At 45.7% G+C, this 20,483-nt stretch overlaps 1 protein-coding gene across 3 annotated transcripts in view; it reads left to right on the plus strand.

Moving 5' to 3' along the window:
* Nucleotides 1–20,483, plus strand: part of CD151 (CD151 molecule (Raph blood group)) — a 30,501-nt gene that overhangs the window by 5,065 nt on the left and 4,953 nt on the right. For 2 of the 3 annotated variants that reach the window (XM_021555114.2, XM_077784243.1), the window contains exons 2-4: nucleotides 13,637–13,740; nucleotides 14,683–14,874; nucleotides 19,312–19,386. In XM_021555114.2, the coding sequence (XP_021410789.1) occupies nucleotides 13,657–13,740; nucleotides 14,683–14,874; nucleotides 19,312–19,386 (351 nt within the window). In that variant the 5' untranslated portion in view covers nucleotides 13,637–13,656. Of the gene's footprint in view, nucleotides 1–8,251; nucleotides 8,373–13,636; nucleotides 13,741–14,682; nucleotides 14,875–19,311; nucleotides 19,387–20,483 lie in introns of all 3 variants that reach the window. The other variant, XM_021555111.2, reaches the window with a different exon arrangement.

Genomic DNA, 20,483 nt, shown 5'->3' on the forward strand with positions numbered 1-20,483 from the left:
CTCTTTCAGTAAAAGCATGTGACTTACCAGCATAGCTGGAGGATGAACAATGGATTAATTGGCTCATTCACTAATGAAATTCAGTTAAAACTGGTAAGAGTGGTTTGAGGTAGGAATTACTGTGGGAGGTAAGAATTACTGTGGGAGAGGTTTCTGTTTTGTCCGGAGTGAGTCGCTGACCTGTTATCTGCTAGAGTAGCAGCCACAATCCCTCTGTGGTTTTTAGGGAGTACTCTGACCCTCATTGTCCACCAAGGTGCAACAATAAAGAAAATAGTGAGGACGGATGGTTTTGATCAAATCTATCTACTATCAGAGCCAACTGGCAGATGGCAGCCATGCTGACATTTCTGACATGCCAGCCAGTGAGCAGGACTTTTGTAGTGTCTGACAAGGCAGCTGTGAGTTATGGCTTGTGAATGTCAGTATTTCTTCTTAGCTTTGGTGGAATCCAGAAGGGAGAAATTCATATCCCACATCTCACCCCCACACTGCCCTGGGAACAGAGATGGTTGGCTCCTTTTCTCCATGGTCACTGCAGGCTGCATGCAGAGCTCCTGGGGAGGGGCTGGGGAGCTGTGTGTGCCATCCCAGAGGTGTACAGTGAGTGTGGAAGCCAGGCACACGGACATGTGGGAGCAGGAAAGAGTCTCATCGTTCTGTGTCAGGTGCTGTGTGCAGGGAATGTGTGGATGGGGAAGTGTTGGACTTTGGGCTTTTGGCTGTTGAAGCATAGAAAGGGTGAGTCCAGTCCTGTGTGGAAGTACCACTTGTTGAGGAATTGACCTGTACTTGGTTGCTGGTTCCCCCTCGCTGTGTGGAATAGCCCTCTTCCATATTTGCTGGGAGATTTGGCTAAAGGCAAGAGGTCTGCTGGAGGTGAGGAGACATTTGGTGTGGTCTCCAATGTACCTTGTCCACTTGGAGGGTTTTTAAAAGGACGTATTTCTTGTTATTGGGAGGACCTCTTCCTGTGTTTGGGATGGAAGAAATGTCAGGCCGGTTCCTGCACCTTTGAATCCCTGTTATGTGGGTTTTTTCCTTCTCCTGAGCAGGGAAAGAGTGCAAGTGTCTGTCTGAGCTCATGTTTGAGGAATGAGGCTGTGCTCAGCCTCAGAAATGGGCTCTGGAGAGCCAAACAAAAGCCTGTTCTGTCCATTGTGCACCCCCCAGGGCTTACCTCTGGTGTATGCAGTGTGTCTGAGACAGGAAGAAAAAAGGGAATGTAAACCACTGTGCTTAGACCGTGGTTGCTGACTTCACTGGGCTGTTTGCCCTCAGGCACTATGGAATTGTGCATCCTGACTCACAGGTGTGCTGCTGGAAGCCTGGGAGGAGGGAAAAGCAGACAGTTGCAGAGGGAAATACCTGCTTTCACTGATGTCATGAGCTTTACTTTGGCTGCAGCTGTCTCCATGTGGAAGAGAACGCCCTTGTAGAAAAAAAGGGTTTTATTGTTTGCTACTTCATTGAGAATTTTCACAATCTTTTAAGAAAAAAAGGAGAGGGAAGCCAACTTAGATGAGAGCAGTCAGAGTAGCCAAAACAAATTATTATAGTTACATGAATGTGATTCTTATCAATAACACATTTAGAAGGGGATAAGTGGGAAGCTGATTTCCCTGTGTATGAGGGCACAACTGCTGTGGATCATCAATATCCTCATAATTTTTGACACTGATAACCACGTGTGGCCAGCTCTGGTCCCCTCTCCCTGCATTATCCTTCCCTGGGCAATCAGAGCTAGAACACTCTTTTGGCTGAGGTGAGTCATAGGAAGAGGAATATTTTCTGTGCTAGAATTGACCTGGTTATTTCCAGTGTGGATTTTAGGGTTTTTCTAAATTCTTAAACAGCAAGAGATAAGTTTTGTTTTCTGTGTTCCTCTATCCTTGTCTATCCTAGAGGAACCTCATTTTCACAGTGAGCATTTAGTATTGAAGATAGTGATTTGGTTTCTTAAGAAACTTTTGACTGTGTTGTTCTCAGATTTTGTCTTGGGTATGTTTTGCTTTTTATACTTAAGGACTTCATGAGAGTCTTAACCTACAAGTGAGCTGTGCTGTGGACTGCTTTTCCCCTCCTGCTCACTGATGGCATTGGATTAATTGAAAGATGGATAATGAATCTGCCCAGCAACAGAGAGCAAAGTGCTATGCTGCTTTCTGCTGAGCTCAAAGAAGTCTGGATGCTGGGGATGTGCCAGTCATGTTTTTAGAAGCTCCTGAGGGAACAAAGTATGCTTTCTCCCATCTCCTGAAGTGCACTTGAGTCTTGGTATTTGAGGGTTATTCCAGGGTAGAACGTGCTACTGTAGAATATAGAATGGACTGCTTCTAGTCTTTAAATGTTAAGCTTTAAAATAACAGGGGATGAAATGATAATGGTTCCTCCTGACTTGAAAATTGACCTCTGAGGTGGATGGGTGGTTGTGGGGAGGATGAAGTTTCAAAGTAATTTTAGGCTTTCCTTTATTGAAGCTTCTTCATAGAGTCCTAAGATAGCAGGAGGGTGGTTTGGTGGAGAAATCCCCTTCAGCATTTTCCTGCTTCCTTTGAAGTCCAGCTGTTTTGTGCTGGCATCTGTTAGAACCCTTTCCCACTTTCTTTTCCTTGCCAGCTCTAAATGAAGTGGATGATTATACTGTCATGGTTTAACCCCAGCTAGCAATTATGTACCATGGACCACCCCTCCCTCATGCTCCTGCCCTGGTGGAATGGGGTGAAGAATCAGTAAAATAATATCATTAAAAGTTATGGATTGTGATAAGAGCAATTTATCAATTGAACCAATGTAAAATATAATTATAGTAGTAATAATTTTAATAATAACAATAGTAGTAAAGAAAAGGAGAGCGAGAGGGGAATAAACCCCAAGAAACACAAATGATGCATAACACAACTCCGTAGCCCATCCCCCAGCAGCTCCAGGCCAGCTCCCCCCAGTTTATATCCTGAGCCTGACATTGTGTGGCATGGAACATCCCCCTGGCCAGTTTGGATCAGCTGTCCTGGCCATGGTCCTTCCCTTCTTGTGCACCTCCTTAATGGCAGAGCGTGGGAAATGGACAAGTCCTCGATCTAGAGTAAGCACTGCTAAGCAACTACCAAAACATGTTTGTTATCAACATTTTTCTTGTACTAAACACAAACCACAGCACTGCCCAAGCAACTGAAGGGAACACTGACTCTGCCAGCCAAAACCAGGACGTACACTGAGACAGACTTGCCAAAGTTGCTGTGCTGATGATGGTTCACTACCCTTCATGGAGAGCTGCCCTTGGCCTGTGCCTTGGAAGCTGCAGAGAGGAGCAGAGCAAGCCCAGCTCCCCGTGCCACTGGCGGATCCAGGTGTTGTTTCGGGGAAGCCGTTGTTGGCATGGGGCTGGGGGATTGCTTTGGAGCTTAGTGGTGTGTGCTGTGGAACCAGGGACTTCTTTGTCCCTGCAACCAGCCTTGGTGGAGGGCCAGCAAGTAATTGCCTGGAGGCAGCCCTTGCCTCCGGGTTGTTTATTCACATGCTGGTGCCTCCCGGTCAAGTTTACTGGCTGTTCCAAAAACAGCTGCGTAAATGGTTTTGGTGGAGTCATTAAAACATGCTACACAAGGGCAGGGCAGAATAGGGAGGAATGTTTTATTTTTGGCTGGGAGTTGTTTAATTTTACTGGAAGAACGATCCTTTTCAAGGCAGCCTTGTGCAGTGTGGATTGAGCATTGTTTCCAGCACTGCTCCTATAGCAACAGGAGAGAGACAGCTCCTATGAACTTATACTTACAGCTCTGGGAAATGAAATGTCATTTAACTGCCTTTGACCATGCTTGATATTTGATCTGATTCTAATAAAGTGATTTTAGCTGTGGAGAGGAATATAATTCCTCAAATCATTCAGTGACCACTTCAGAACACCTCCAGAGACAATGCTACTGGGGATATATATAACGACTAATAGAAGAGATTTCTTGACCGTTCGTGGTGCTGCTGTTAGGAACGTATTTCCAGATGTGAGTGCTCCCACATGAGGATATTCTGTGTAGAAAGGGAGGCTCCTGAAGTTGTCACTGGCATCTTTGACTGCCATGATGAGGTGAGAGCTGCTTTTGCCCTGTTCTGTGTCTGCATGATGTTCCCTTTTCTGTCTGTGTGCCAGGGCACTGCAAAGTGCATCACCCCATTCCTGGTACTGCAGGTACCTGCTCCACTGCTGGCAAGCTCAGAGGTTTTATCTGGCATGGCTGGCATCAGTCCTGAGCTAATCAGCAGCAGGTCTGAAGCAGTGAGAATGTTAACCTTGGTTTCCACTGCCAAATCCCTTGTCAACTGCTTTTAAAATACGATTTTAGTGGAATTCACATTGAGGCAGGCTGCCTGGGAAAGATGTGTGGGGTGACTCCAGAGACTTGCTTTCCTTGTTTGCACCACAGAAAGTGAAAACAGGAACAACTCACTCAAAACGAAACAAGTTTTGTACAAAAGCTAAAGCTGCTGTGGGTTTTTGTGCACCTCTTGCTTTGTGCCGTTTGCAGTCAGGTGTCTTGGGCACAGGCAAGGCAGTGAGTGCTAAAAAGTAACTTGAAAACTTTGTGGTTTATAGCTTTGTGTTCTGCATTGGTCTTCCAGAAGACAGGACAGCTTGGCTGCTGGAGGATGGATGTTGAGGATGGCAAATTCACACCTTCTGTCTGCTGGGAGAGACACTTAATCTCTCTGTGCTCCTGTTGCCACCTGCTCTCTTTTTTCTTTATTGTGGTGCTTTGAGTAGGCAGAGGATCTTCCAGGCAGTGAGATTATAGAACACTGTATGATTGAGAGGCTAGAAATGTACCTTGTGATGGCACACAAATTGCCTGCCCTCTCTTCCAAATACCGCTGCAAAAGTTTTTAACAGTGGGATGTTAAGCCCCATGATTTGTTTGTGAGTTTGGTGCAGTGAAGATGACAGTCTGCCATGGGATATGCACCTGACACTGTGGGGAGGTAGAAAATCTGCTGGCTTTTAGCTGAACACCTTTTCAATGTACAGATTTGTAGGGAACAAAACTGCACTGAGACTGCAGCCAAATTTTGAGTGACTGTGTAGGAGCTACAAGGCAGCACGTGTTCTTTGGTTAGTCTTTGCCCTCAGCTCACTGTGTAAAAGCCCAGCTTTTTGCAGAGAGTGAAAAAATGGTTATCATGCTACATTATTTGGAGAGTGCTTTGAATTGGCATAGAGGGTTGCCTGAATAGGCTTTGTGGAGGCTGGGAGGATTTCTATCTTCCCAGGACTTTCAGTGCTTGCTGACTTGGTTCTAGTACTGGCATGGCTACAGAGCAGGGAGGCTTTGTGACCACTCTCTAAAAACACTGAGAACCCAGTGGCTTTGCTTCTGAACACTGAGCTCAAAATGAATGGGATGAATAGGAAGATAATGAATAGGAAGGGATCAGGCAGAAAGCTGATTCAGCACGGAATGTTTTGTTTAGAAATGTGGTTTAATGCTACTGGTGAATTCTCCAGTGCACACAAAGCCCTGCTTAAAAATAAAATAAAAGGAAAAGAAAACCCCAAACAAAAAGAACCCCACAATGCCCATGAGCAGAGTTGGGAAAATAGAATTTAAAATAGCAATAGTAGGCTGTAGTGAAGAGTTTGCCTTGTCTGTTGGCTGACCCTGACCTATCTGAACTATTGCTCCTTGTTGTGTCAAACCCTCATTGCTATGAGCTCTCTGCAAACACAGCCAGGCACTGATTTCTGCTGCTTCCAGTGAGAGAAAAGAGAAGGTTATTGTTCCTCTCCTCAGCTCAATGACTAGTGAAGTGGTTCCTGTGTATAAATAGTGTGAAGTGCTTTGGGATCCTTCAGGATAAAGGACGTCTTATGGGATACAAGAGGAGGTTGTTTGACGCAGAAGGAGTTTCCCTTGGTCACACAGTGGGTGCTGGTCTCTGCCTGCCTTCCAGCTCCTGATGGGGACTATGTGCTTGGAGGGGCTGCTTGCTTCACTGCTTACCCACTTCTGGGAGCAGGAGACATGGGCTTTCTTCTCTCAGGTTGGGGCTGACTGGATGTTTTGTCAGGGAAGGGCTTTTTGTTTGCCTTGTAGTGAAACAGTGCTAGGGTACAGACACACAGTCCCAGGCATGCTCAATCACTCTTATTTTTCTCTCATATGCTTTCTTCTCTTAATGGTTGTAAAACTGGTTTTGTGCCAAGGTCCTTGTTATCCTCAAGGATCCTGCAGCCAGGCATTGCCTCACCCAGTTTGGCTAACCCCCTCATAAAACACTTAATTTGTAGGTATGTGGGTGGTGCTGAACATGTAAATCCTTGCTGAGTTTGAAATTTATGCTTATTGTTATTTATGCTTCAGTGAGCCCCTCCCCTGGGGAGTAAACAGTGTTGAAAATAAGAGTGAAAGGTGTGAGTGCTCTTCTCTGGAGAGACAGCCTTGTCTCAAAGAGCAGGTGACTGCTCAGGTGTATTAGGCATGTAGCTCCTCTCTGGATACCTGGCTTGTATCAAAATTAGCAGGAGTTTGGGAGCTACGTCTTTCTTGAGGGGTCTATTTGAAACACAGCACCTTGAGCCAGGGCAGAAGAAAGGAAGATTTGGCAAACATTCTGAGGGGTGACAGTCAGGCTGTCATGTGCCCATGGAGATGTTGCTTCGACACAGACTGTTGATATGGGATCCTCCCAGACTCCCAGAATGGGAGCAAATTTACCCACTTTCAGTTCTTCGGAATAGTGCTCTCCCAGTCAAGAGGTAGGGTCAAGCAGGATCCGCCAGAGATATAAGGAGGAGGATTTTTGATCAAAATCTGTTCTGTGTGCCTGCCCCTCCCCTCCCCTCTAAATTTCAATTACAATTCTTTAGAAGGAGCTTTTCCTCCTCTGTGGATGCCTGACTTGTGTTTTGCATTCTCTCCAGTGCAAGGCACAAGTACTTTGACTTTGCAGCACGTTCCAACATTCTGAGATGGAAAGCAAAGCACTGAGCTTTGTGTGCTGGGTCAGCTTTCCCTTCTGAAAAGCCAGGAGCGTGAGAACTGCATGAAGCAGATGAATAAAGGGCAGGGCACCGGGGCTGGTATTGGAGGATTCTTAAGAACTATTGCTTGCCTTCTAGGTGACTGTGCCTTTTCTCCTCTCCCTAGTTCTTCAGAAAGTTCCCTTATCTGACCTTTAATTAACAAACCCAGGAACTTTGTTTGGCCTTCTTTCTAGTAGCGCAAGAAATGGAATTTCCACTTGTTTCTCTGAAGAGATGTTTTTGTGGTCTACAGGCTGTGTAGTAATGTGAATCAACAAATTTCTGGCTCTTATTGGCATCATTTTTCAAAGGGAATGGAAGCAGGGGAAATCCAAGCTGGTTATAAAAGAAGGTGTGTGTCCATACTGTGCTAGTTTGGGACTCTCTACCTGAGAAAAGCAGGGGAAAGAAGGGATGCTAGAGGCCATTGCCAGTACAGCAGACTTATGCAGCCTAGCTGTCTCCACAGAAATGACAAGCTCTGGGATGACACGCCAGGATTAGAGGGATGGAGTGCTAGCAAGGGCCCTCAGCTCGTTGCTCTGCCATGTGCTGGGTACACTGGAGGATATTTCTAAAAAGGTGATGTGGCTGATAGCCCAGGTGAGGTGTCTCTCTGCACTGGTACACTCAGTGTGGGCAACAAATGGGAGGAGTTGGAGGCCACTGTGCTGCTAGAAAGTCACAACCTACTTGCCATGACTGAATCTTGATGGGATGAATCCTGTGACTGGAGTGTGGCTATCAGTGGCTACATGGCTTCATCAGAAGGGAGAGCTGAGGAAGGAGAGAGGATGGGGTTGCCCATGACCAGATTGAAAACTTGATCACTTCAAGTCACTAACACTAAGAATGGCTTTGCACTGCACAGAAGGATCTTCCTGAGCTTTCTCATGGAGTTGTTTTCAGGCCTTTTGCACCAGAATGAGCTATCATTTTGTGTACACAGTCTTGACAGAATTGATAGCAGCATTTACAGGATGCAGCAGTAAATACAAACCTGTTCTGACAGCTTTCTACCAGCAGAAATGTTCATGCTTCCCCTGCTGCAGTTGAGCTCTTTCCTGTTATGCAGTGCACAGTTTGCAGTTTAATCAAATTCATTCATAAGAGGTATTCTGAAATCATGTGCTCTCTACTTGAAGGGCTTGATGGCAAAGCATATAATCATATATTGATTTCAGAGTAGTCTTTGGCATAGTTCATGATTCTCTGCATCTCTCTTTTGTCCTTTAGCTTTCTGCTTTCTTAAATCCAGCAGCAGACTAGAGTCAGCAAGAAGAGAGGGGGTGGAAAAAAGCTTTTGAAGAGGACTGAACATTTGCACTGGTGCTGTCATCTGCTTTGGTGATAAAAGGTCAGTGTCAAGACTGCTGATCCATGTTGGCTGTCAGTTGGGGGTGGATAATGGCACACAGTGTAAATTTGACCTCTTTACCTGCAAGCTTTAGAATTCCTCTCCTGGGAAGGCTTTACTTAAATTACTTTTAGCTGTTTTCTGGCAGGCAAGAAGCAGCTGGAGGCCCTTTCCGAGGAAGTTCAGTGGGGTGGGTAAAGTGTCAGTGGTAATGTTTTCATCTTACAGAGAGGGAACTCAAGAGAGGTCATGCTTTCAAAGGCTGGAGTTTAGCCTTGACAAAGAATGTCAGTGAGTTTGCTGAAGATTAAAGTTATTGGCCCACACCTGCATTGCACATACCAAGGGAAGGACGTCTGCTTTGTTTGCTGATTGCTGCCAGGATTATCTGGCCCAGCTCAGATAGTCTCCAGTGGAACACTTCCCTCCAGGCCAGCAGTGTGCCCAGTGGTTGCACTTTTGTTACAGCATAGATGCAGTGAGGTTTCCTGCAGGAAGTCTTTCTTGTGTGCTTTGGTAAAGATGTTAGAAGTTATCTAAGTTGTGGTGTGTGAGTTATCTTGTGGAATAGTTGTCACTGATGTGTTGGATACCAATTTGCTTGCTATCACTCAAAAATCAATACTTTTAAATAATGATGCTTTTAATGGCCTGGGAGCTGTTCATTTTCTTTGGCATTGTTTCTTCCCCATCTGTCAGATGCTGCTTTAGGGCAGGTTAAGCAGAAAAAGCCTGCAGGCCTGGCTTTCTTTGCTGTTTAATTAAGTGCTGTTACTGTGCAAGTTGAGGCAAATGTACCAAGCAGTGTCTGGGATGAATAAATGAATGTCTCTCCAGCAGGAGTGTGTGTGCATGTCATATGCTTTCTGAGCTGGGCTGTATCTGCATGCCTCTGTGCCTTTGGGTCTCCAAAGAAAAATACAGTGGTGTATGGAACACAGAGAGAAAGTCCTGCCACTGAAATTTTAAGTCTCACAGTTGTCTGTGAAGTGCTTGTGTTCCCAGATGCTCAGCACCCAGTTGAGCCATGCTGCTCAACTTCCAGTGAGTTCTTGTGGTCCAGTTTGTCCTAGAGTGTTCAGTCATGGTAGGATGAGAGCCTAAGAAAATCAGACCATAGAATGGTTTCATGTTTGATGTGATCCCAGCCTTGCCTGGCAGTCATGCACTGTATATTCTTACCCTCCTAGAAGGTTGTGGCTTGCAGTCACACAGGGCAGGATGAGCTCACTCTTTATCTTTTTTTATATATTTGAGATGTTTGCATAGGTTCCTCCTTGCTTCACTGTTATTCTGCTGTTATTCACTGTTACTCGTATACCTCATTGTTAGCATCTCTCAATCTCTGATGTATTTGAACCAGTAAGCCTCATAAATTATTGCCAAAATTGTTTTCCCAGGCATTCCTCTCATTATAAGTATGTATTTTACTAATCATAAAAGAGGTTATTCCAGTTCACTGGCTGAAGTAGTCTTTGCTGGCAAAAGCACTTTTGATTCCGTGAAATCATGTTGCTGTCGGGCTTTTGCCAATTTGCCAGTTACCTGGAGCCTGCTGTGCTTCTTGGCGTTCCTCCAGCAGCAGAGTTTCTCAGTGCAGATCCTCATAAAATCACTGGGTTTAGAGAAAGATGAGGGTCTTGCACTGGGGAGGAATAGAGGGGCAAGGGTCAGACTGAGGGACTTGCCCAGGTCTATGCACAAAGTCTGTGTCAGAGTGGGAAGCTGGATTCAAGCTGTTCAGCTCCCAGTTTCTTGAATTAATCTTCAGACTGGTACCCCTCCTTTTCATCTTCAGGTTCTGTCACTTGTTTTTTTCCTCTCAGCTTAATGCATTTTGTTTTCTTTAGAGAATTATTGCTCTCTGTTGTTTCTGTTGCAGTGTGTGTGGGCATAGTAGGAACCTCTTGTTGATTCTCGTGACTTCCATAAAAATACTTCTTTCCATTGTGTGACTAAATTTCACAGCCTGTATTCCTTGATTGTTTGCAGAAATTTAACTTGCTGATGAAGCTACTGTCTGTTGGACTGGACCAAGTAAACTTCATTATGGAAGTACTTTTAGTCTTCTAACCACCTTTTCAATTAGCAAAGTACTTCCCGTTATGAAGTTCATGTTTAATTAATATGTTTTTATGTAATTGTAAATATACTCCCGTGGCAGAGCTTTCCATTTCCTGTTCATCAGAGAGTTCATGTGTAATTATTGATAATGATTCAGAACAGGTTTTTTTCTCAGTGTTTAAAATAGAACAGAATTATGTGTGTTAATTAGTGTTGCTGCTTCTTGTCTGGTTTCAAGAGTGATTCATATTAGTTCTGAGAGTTTGTTGTAAGGATGACTGAAGGCAAGAGACCCTGGCTATGTCAGTGAATTCAGGATGAGGTCCCCATGTTCATCCAGGTGCTGTGACACTGATCAACACCTCTGTGCTTTTTGGGACCATGAGGCTCAGAGTCTGAAGTGACCCTAAACCTGGGAAGCAGATTGTGGTTCCCCCCTCCTGCTGCCAGGGCTCCTTGTGGAAAGCATTTGACTGTAGTGTCCTGCCTTCTCTTGCTTTCCCTGAAGACCAGGATAGCTCCCTGAAGCCTGACCCTGTCTTTGCAGGTGATGGGAGGCAGCCGATCGCCCTGTGTGAGGCAAGGAGCACAAACAGGACTTCCAAAAAGAGGGTCTGGAGAGCTGCCTTTCCCCAATAGTTGGCTGCGTGAGTCATTAAGCATGCAGAGGCAGCCAATGCCATCAGCTCTGCTCCTGGCTAGGAAGGATAGATCAAACAGGAGACAGCCCTGATTGCTTTCTGATTCATGGTCTGCCATCTCTGGTGATTCACCCTGCTTTATAAACCTGCAGCTGTTCCCTGCCAGCTTTCTGGAAACAGGCATATCCTCTCCTGCCAGCAGCAAAGCCAGGCTGCCTGAAAGGCCTGTCCCCAGTGCTGGGTGGAGCAGGACCTGCAGTCTTGAGGGGGATTTCAGACTGTGTGTCATCTGGTGCAAGTCTCAGCTGTGCATCTGCCCAGTCCTCACCTGGACTAGATGGAGCTGTGACTGGGATTTCTGAGTTCTTGGATCAGAAGGAGGGACAAGTTAGTATCCCGTTCTAGGGCTCAGCACCTGCTCTATGGTGATATGTAGGGGATGAACAGATGGACGGATGGAAGGAATGAAGGCAGGTTGGTTCCTAAAATCCTCAGGAGCAAGAGGGAAACTGGACCAAGGAGCCTAAGGACAGAAAGTGTGGTTATCATCCCCTGGTCAGTCTCTGCAAGTCTGCAGTGCCTATTCCTCTGCATACAGCCCTGATGTTAGAAGGGGGGGCTGCAAGACCTCTCAGATCTCTGCTGAGGTTCCTGTTCTGAGTTGTGCAGGAGTGTGTGGCTGCCTTGCTGCCGCCATTCTTGTTCTGTGGCTTAATGAAGCCTTTGGGAACTGTAAATCTGTCACCTTCCATGAATGCTGTGTTCTTGGGTCGTCTTCTCATGGAGAATTTGCAAGCCTGGTCAGTGCATACAGTACTAGCAGCATCCATTCCTTCCCAAAGCCCGGGGCCCTTTTGTGCTGCAACATGGTAATTAATCTGAGCATTGCTGGAGATTCTGATCTCTTTTGGAGATAACTCTGAAGAGTTGTTGTCCTTCATCTATGCCACCACCTCAGAGCTGCTCCCTTTGCCAGTGCTGCCAACTGCTCTTTCCAGCTGTTATTCTGGAGAAAAATGTTTTCTTGTGGAATGGTGACAGGGATGGGCATGGGTGGGACTGTTGGCATGCTCACACTTTTGCTTTCCTTGTTAGCTTCATTTGTTAGTTTCTAAAGCATGGGCCTGGCTGAGGCTTTTGAGTGAGCTGGCATGAAGCACAAGGAAATAGTTTCCTGCAAATAAAATACAGTTACGCTGCAGAATGGGCAACCGCTGTTCCCAGCTTGGTTTATCTGGTTCTAAAGCCAGACATTAGAAGTGTGGTGGCAAAGACAATGCTGATAGTCACCTGGTGTGCAGCCTGGCTGTGTATAGCTATTTCTTACTTTCTTTGCTGTCAGGTGTTTTGCCAAGGTAGATGAATCTGTACTGCATGGCTGGGTGTAGCTGCAGTGGGTCACTGCAGGGAGTTTGCATCACTTGTGTGAAGAAGTTTTGTATTTTAACTAAGCATGAACTCCATGCCTCTGGAAAAATGTAGAGGCTGTTTGCCTGCCTGCTTCCAGGGAAATTGCTGGTTTAGGAAAACATTGCACTCTTATGTTGGTGCACAATATTTGCATCATTCCTTGCTGGCTGGTGTGGGAGGAAAGAGATGATTTTTTAATGGAATGCAAGTGGTGAGGATTTGGTTGCACTTCTGCATCCTGCCTCACACAGGTGATGCTGGCAGCAATACTCTGTGCAGTGCTTGTCTGCCTGGTCAGGCAGTGATGAGAATACTTTTTTGAGAGGATCAGACTTTGAGGTCTGAGCAATGAATGGGCAATGAAGTAACATGGAGATGTGCTTGCTGCAGATCCACTTGTGAGAAACGTGCTCCAGGGTGCAGCAGATCTGTAACACTGCACTGGGACTGACTCACAACAAAATCCCATTCCTTACATATCTGCAGGGGCATTTTTATGCTGTCAGATCATATGAAGCCAAGGGTTGTGTTTCTTCCTCTTAGTAGCTGGGACAGTCTCTTAGTGCCCTGGGGGACAGCTAGGCAGTGAGAAGGGCCATGGAAAGTAAGCAGTGAAGAAGAGAATTAATTACTCCAACAGACTGCCGGGGTTCAAAAAGGATAGGACATCTGAACATATAACAAGTGTGTTCCCAGTTACAGTTGTAAAGATCAAAAATAGCCCAAACTTAGAGAAGGATCTATTTAAGGCAGTTGTAACTAATGCCAGTGAGAAAATAATATTATTTGGAGACACATTATTCCATAAATATTGGAGACCAAGGTTTCTGCTGCCACCTTCAGAACAGCAGCTACAGGCTGCAGAAGCCAGACTGGGATTTACTGGAGAACAGGCCTGGGACTGTGCAAGATCTTGTGTGTAGGTCACCCAAATGGATAGGAGAGCTCTTCATCTGAGCAAACACTGTCCTGTGTCCCTGAAGTCAGCTGAATGGCTTGTTCGCCAGCTTACTTCAAAAGATTGCAAGTGTTAGATCTTGCAGGAGGAGGATAGTAATGCTGGCCTTCTGGGAGAGGTGGTGTGATTGACTGACTCAAGCTTTTCTGATTTGTTCTGGGTTTTTTGATTTTTTTTTTTTTTTTTTTTAGGAACTTAGTGAACCAGAAAGATGCGTGAGTATACAGAAAAGAAGGAAACATGTGGGACCATCTGTCTGAAGTACCTTCTCTTCATCTTCAACTTCTTTTTCTGGGTAAGAAAACTCAGTCTGTGTCAGAGGCAATGAGGTGGCACTGCAATTTTGGAGTCAGGAGTGCAGAAATCTTGGGTGTAATGGGGTCTTTGGGAAGAAGGGCTGACATCAATAGGACACAGCCTTTGTCCTGTTGGGTGAAATGTCACCCCTCGGGCTTGGCTTCTCAGGCTGCAGTAGTTATGGTTTGACACTGTAGCATGTGGCTGTTTCTAGGTCATGTTACCAAACAGAGAAAATGACAGGAAGCCTGAATATAAGCCTTGATTTTTCACCTGGTTTACATTTTCCAGGAGCCTGAGGGCTCCACTGTCTTGCCATTCCTCCTCTCGAAATGGCAGAGGGAGTGCTGGCAGATGACACACACCTTCTTAGATAGAGTGGATCTTCTTAGAGTCATACTTTCCACCACGAAAGTTACTGATGCCAGAGGATTGTGTTTTATTTCAGTGCATGGGACAGAGCAATGGAGTGTCCAGATCAGACCTTTAAGAAAAGCTGAGTTTACCAGAAGCTGCCTAAAACCCTCTGGAAGCTGAAGACTTACAAAGAGAGAGGGGACTGCTAGGGATATGGTTGGATTCTCTGTGTTCACTTGTCACAAGGGTTAGTTTAGCCAGTCAGGCTGGTCAGATTTGATATGTTTTATTTGCCCAAAACGCAGGGTGGTTACATTTGGGAAGACTCTGCTCTGAGTATAAACTGCTGTACACAGGTGGATGGTTTAGATAGCTCCCATCTCAGGCTGCCTGGGGTGCTGAACTGGGTGTCTTGAAGCTCAAGACCTGTTCCAGTCCCAGTTAGTCCACCTTTTAATGTAGATCATCTTTGGCTATCTGATGGAGCTGTGGTACATCCTGCTGTCCCTGTCCAGTTGCTGTGGGCGGTGAGGAAGTTCATGCCTCAGTTGCCCTTCATTTCCTTGCTTCTCTCTCTCCCCAGCTGGCTGGAGGGGCTGTGATGGCAGTGGGCACCTGGACCCTGGCTGAGAAGAGTGACTACATCAGCCTGCTGTCCTCCAGCACATACTCTGCAACTGCTTATATCCTGGTGGTGGCTGGGGTGGTGGTCATGGTCACTGGCATCCTTGGGTGCTGTGCCACCTTCAAAGAGCGGCGGAATTTGCTACGAGTGGTGAGTTTTGCTTGATTGTTTTATTTGGGAGAAGCATCTTGGTTGTGTCGTGCACAAGCCTTGTTTGTCCTAGAGCAAATATCACTAAGGTGTCCAGCTCCTAGCAGCAGTGCTGTCCATGTCCCAAGAGACAGCAGCATTTTCTTTCATCCACACAAAGAGTGTGCTGCATGATTCAAGAGTAAAAAGTGTAGTTGTAATACCTGTGCTTTGTGTGAGAACATCTATTTGAAACTATTCAATACAAAATCTTATGGCTTTTGTCTCTTCCTTTTTCCTTGCCCATTCTATATTCTGGTTTGGAAAATGGGAAGAGGGAGGAAAGTATGAGAGACTTGTAATGAAACTAGCTTTTGATGACATTAGGTTCAAGCCAGATTAATACACTTTTTCACTTGGTCGTCAAAGATCAGAAAATTTCCAATATTTTCTTCAATTTCAAAATAATTAATTTAGTCTTGCTTCCACAAAAAAAGAGCCATACTATTTTGATAATCTGCTGCTTCTTTTACAGCTTTCTCTGTGTTACTTCTTGAGCTCCCTGCTCACCCACCTACAATGAAGTTTTTTACCAGCCCTGAGGTTTCTATTTTGCTTGCTCCCTCTCAAATCTCCCTTTCAGTCTGTAGTGTGACAGCAGTCTGTTTTAGTGTCTGGGCTGCAGTGGTGAGTGCAGTGACTGAAATAACAATCCTTGGCTCTTGGCTTTCACAGGTACAGAAAAAAATACTTCAGCCACCAGCTCCTCCCTTTACAAATCCTCGTTCACCTGGCTGACCCCATGTCTCCCCTTTAGTTTGGATAGAGGAGCAGAAAGAAGAGTTGTGAGCAAGCCTGATGCTTCACTGCTGTGCAGACTTGATAATCACTGTGAGAGGCAGAGTAGGGTGAGCGAGGGAGAATAAAATATAGAGGGAGACACAGTGAGTGCATTTCTGATGCTTGTTCAGTGGGTTCCTGGTCTGTAGCAGTTGGTTTTGGCCTTGCTTCACTGTCTCTCCATGCCAAAGAGATCTCCCTTTGTCTTTTTCCCTCAGCCAGAAGCTACGTATGAAAATCCAGTGGAGTTTTCTTTGTTATTCTGCCATAGAAAATTAATAATTGTCTCTTGGGAATAAAAGGTCACTCTGTCTCCTTACACCACGCGTCCTTTCAGAGTGGCTGGTTGTGACAGACCTATTGTCTCTTCTTGCTTGAGCTCTGCTTTGGTTGCCCTGAGTAATCTGAGACAGGGCTGTGCTTGCCAGGGCTGGGTGAGCCTGGCTGGGGGCCTCTGCCAGCTCTGAGCTCAGACAGTAATCCTGACAGCTTCACAGTCACCCCAGGGGCTGTGCCAGCCTGTCCCACTTTGCCTCTGTACAAGAGACCCCTGTAAATATGGGAGGGAGCAGTATAAGCAGCACAGAGCTGTGCTCTGCCTAGTGCTGCCTTGGTGCTTTTAAAAAATGATTGCTGACAGCTTTGGATGCTGTTTGTAAAATACATATCTGGTTTTTAGATTGTTTTCCTCCTGAAAAGTTGGGAAGCTGTGAAATTTTTTTCTGCCTTGTATGTAACTGAGTTTTATGAGCCCACTTCAAGGTTTTTCATAGTACTGCATTGCTCATCACTGACAGCTGTGCTACTTTTTTGTCATTTCTTACTGGCCTTCTTTAACCACGTGCTGTTAAGGCTTGGACAACCAGTGAGAGGTGGAGTTTCTCTGGCTCCAGGAGGCAAGGCAGTGGATCTACAGCCTGGCTGGCTGTGATGCTGCAGTCCAGCTCATTACAAGGACACAGACCACTGCTGTATCATACTTCAGTCAAGATGCAGCAGGAGTCCCAGGGAAAAACCTGTCAAATAGGAGATCTTGCTTAAAAAGGAAGAAGGTGACTTTCTTCAGGCCTGGCCCCTCGCACTGCCTTTTCTAGTCAGCTGTCTTGGACAGGGAGAAGGCAACTCACATGAATTAGGATTTCTGTTGCTGCTGCATTTCAGCCTGGAACCCTCCCACTGAAGTGAGGTTGCTGATTTAGGAGTATCATTGCTATCTATCTCTTTTCAGGTAGTAGAAAGATGTTTCCAGGTAATTATTTAGAGAAAACACACTTAAACACTTGGTACCTCACTCAAAACTGGTTGGAATTTGGGCTCTTTAGATCTTGAGGAGACTCAGTTTTGGAGCTAAAGCCAGGGTAAATATTGCTCAGAGCCCACCCAGGTCCAGGCATGTGTTTGCTAGAGAGCTTCTGGTGATCACACATTTCTGACTTGGGAAACAAGTTGGGCATGTCCCAACAGTTCCAAGCCAGAACTGGCCTACTCCCAGAGCAGACGTCTAGGAAAGCCTTGCAGCTACAGCTGAAGAGCAGAGAGAGCTGCCCTGTGCTCTGTGTGTGTCCAGAAAAAAGCTGCTGCTCCCCTATATCAGCATGGTATCTGGAAGTGGCCCTGAGGGAAGGATGAGAATAAGATAATGGTGGAGTGTATCAGCAGAGACAGGTTGGGTTCATGGGTGGTAGATGCACTAACCTCCCTCACAAGGTTTTACTTGTGACTCAGATTTGGTAAGGTCTGCTGGATGTGTGTTTGTTTTTATCCACTGTAAGCCAGCACAGTGATCAGAGAGCTTGTGGTGACATAACTTTAGCTCTACCTGAATGCATATGACATCACACAGAGCAAGGAAAAATAAAGAAGCTTTCCAGTTCATTGGTTGTTCTCAGCATCCTGCCATCCTCCTGCCCCTCCTTGGCAGAGAAATAATGTTGGGTTAGTTAAAGCATAACGAGGTCCCAAGGAAAGAGAGCCGGCCTTTGTGTCAAGGGCTGCCAACCCTTTCTTGCCCCTTTTCAGCCTCCTGGGAATGTTTGGAGCAGCCTTTAGCTATCCTGCACTCCAGTGTGTGACTCATTGCCCTGGGATGAATGGGTACCCTGTACAGGCGGCTGCAGGGGAGAGCCTGGGGCAGGGGAGTGAAAGGCCGAGATTGTGTGCTCAGATTAAAGCCCGGTCTGCAGATAAAACCCAGCTGTCCTTCCTTTGCAGCTGCTGAAGCCCAGCAGGGTGGAGGAGGAAGCCTGAGCATTTGTGTCATTTTACTCCTGCAGAAGGGCCTGGGAAATACCTAGTGAAAAGAGTGCACAGTGGGGATGTAACCCTTGTGCAACAGAAGGCATCCTTGCTATGTCCAGATCTTCACTGTCATTTTTGTGCAGGTTCGATGTCCAGTTACATTTGTAGGGAGCCATTTGCCTCATCTGTTGGTAACAGACCTTTCTTAGTGTTGATGGTAAAACAGAAAATGGGAGATATTTTTTTTACTCTGTACTGGAGAAGCCAGCTCTTACAGGAACTTAGCTATGGCTGGAACTGGGGTTTCTTCAGCTTTATCTACAGGAAGATTAATTTAATAGCAGTCACAGAACAGCCTAGATCTGTAAAGAAACTCTTAATTGCTGACCATGAGCAAGGCAGGGGCTGTTTGTCAGGAGAGGGGTTCTCCCTGAAAAGCTGTCTTGGACCCTAAGCAGGAAGTGTATGCATCACCCTGGCTTTTCAGGCCTGCCTAGTCCTTTTAATCTACTGAACATATTCCTCATGGGTTTGGCTTTCTTATTTGTTTGTGAATAGAACAGGGCTCCCAAACAGTTCTTTTGTACTGCCCATTTGATTCTCCTTGTAGTAAGCAGGACTCACCCTTTTCACTTCATTGCCACTAAGCCCTTTTAGGAAATAGTCGTGTTCTCCTATTAGTCTTTTAAGAGTTCTTCTCACTTTGGTTTTGAGATGCAGAGCTTTTCCATCTAGAGCCCATTTCAGGAGCACATACAGTCCCAGTGCTGACTGTGCATCAGTGCTGAAGTCCATCCACTTCTACAGTGCCCTGTGGCTGAGCCCTGCAGAAGTCACTGGGAGCATAAATGATGCTTTATACTTAGCTGCTGTGCTGTATATTTGGTGAAATGGGCCCTCTGTGGCTTTATTGAGTTATCTTTATAACATATATTGCTCCTTAGTAACTTGGTGAAATGCCCTAAACAATGACAAAAGAAGCAAAAGTTTAAATTTTTTTTGGTGTTGATGTCAGAATCAGATGCTTTCTATGGTACTGAGTATAGTCATTAGGTTATCTATCTAGGTTTCTTTTGTACAGTGATCTTATCTTGGTTGCCTGCACTTTTCCATTCTCTGTATCCCTCTGGTTCTGTGAGTTAAACTTACACTTTCTGCTGCTTGTCTTCAGTTATTCTGTGGTTTGGTAGTTCTTTATTAATCTGTGGGATTGTTCCTTTCCTACCCTATTGAAGTCTTAATCCCAGCCCCTGCTTTTGAGCACTGCTGCAGAAAAGCATCGGTGAGGACAGAGTCAGGCATTTTACCAGGTAAAGTAAAGCTGCCTCCTGGCATCTCCTTATGTTCTGTTCTAATGTCTTTTTTCCCATTATTTTACAGTACTTCATATTGTTGCTATGCATCTTTCTCCTGGAGATCATTGCAGGAATCCTGGCCTATATCTACTACCAGCAGGTGAGTGGATATTAGTCTTTGGAGACTCAAACAAGTGAGAGAGAGCAGTTTGTTATCATCCCATTTCTCCAGCCAAAATTCGACCTGGATGCCTGGGAGATAGGTCTGATTGTGGTTCACCTACTCACTCCCCTTCATATATGAAAGACCTTGGATTATTTACTGGTTTTGACAAAGTGGTGGTCATTACTCCAAGGGGCTGCTCAGCCCTGCTGCTGAGCTCCTTCCTGTGGTGCACTTTGTGCCCTGTTTTTCTGCAGACCCTTGTAGAAGACAGTTTTTGAGGCTGTGTAGATCTAAGAACTCTTCTGACAAGCCTTCAAGGCATAGTGCAAACAACTTGAAATCACGTTAGTGCCACTTTACCATGTTCAGGACACAGGAATAGTTCCTGCTGCATCCAGCAAAGGTAATGAATGAACCAGCTGAGAGGTCCTTTCAGGTCAAGAACTTTTTGAGAGCTTTACTTGAGCAGCACAGCTGAGGGGCTGGAGGCACTGGACAGGCTCCCTACAGCTGCAGGTCTGGCTTGGCACTTATTGCAGTTGCCGAGAGCAGAGCTTAATTCATCACTTTGCTTTCAAAGGGAGTTTAACCAGCAAGGCACAAACAGCCTGCAAAGTTGCTCTCATGTCTGGAAATTGATTGGAAGTGGCAAATTAGGATTGTTATCAAATGGCTGTCTGAAAAGCAGCTGAACATCCTATCTTGTTGACTTCACTGGCAGGACTCCTTGCCATTCCATTTTCTCTTGGACCTTCTGTGCTTTGCCTTGGATGGGCATTGGTGGTTTGCAAGGAGCCAAAGAAGTGTACTGGCTCCTGCCAGGAGGGATCTGGGGTATGAATGTGCATATTTAACAGGAAAAGATCAGTCCTGGCAGGCATGGCAGGAAGCCAGGATCTGTCCATCCATCTGTGCAAAGGCATGATGTTCATATGTGACAGTGGATGAAGGGGAGCTGATCCCTGGGTTGAAATAAGAGACAGCATATTCAGAACTGTACCCTTGAGTGCTTTAGATCACTTGAGTGCATCTCTGATCAACAGCTGCACATCCCTTTGCCCTCTGGCTGATAAATCTCGCTTCTCTCTTGG

The sequence above is a fragment of the Lonchura striata genome, chromosome 6 (assembly GCF_046129695.1).
Source record: "Lonchura striata isolate bLonStr1 chromosome 6, bLonStr1.mat, whole genome shotgun sequence".
NCBI lineage: Eukaryota > Metazoa > Chordata > Aves > Passeriformes > Estrildidae > Lonchura > Lonchura striata.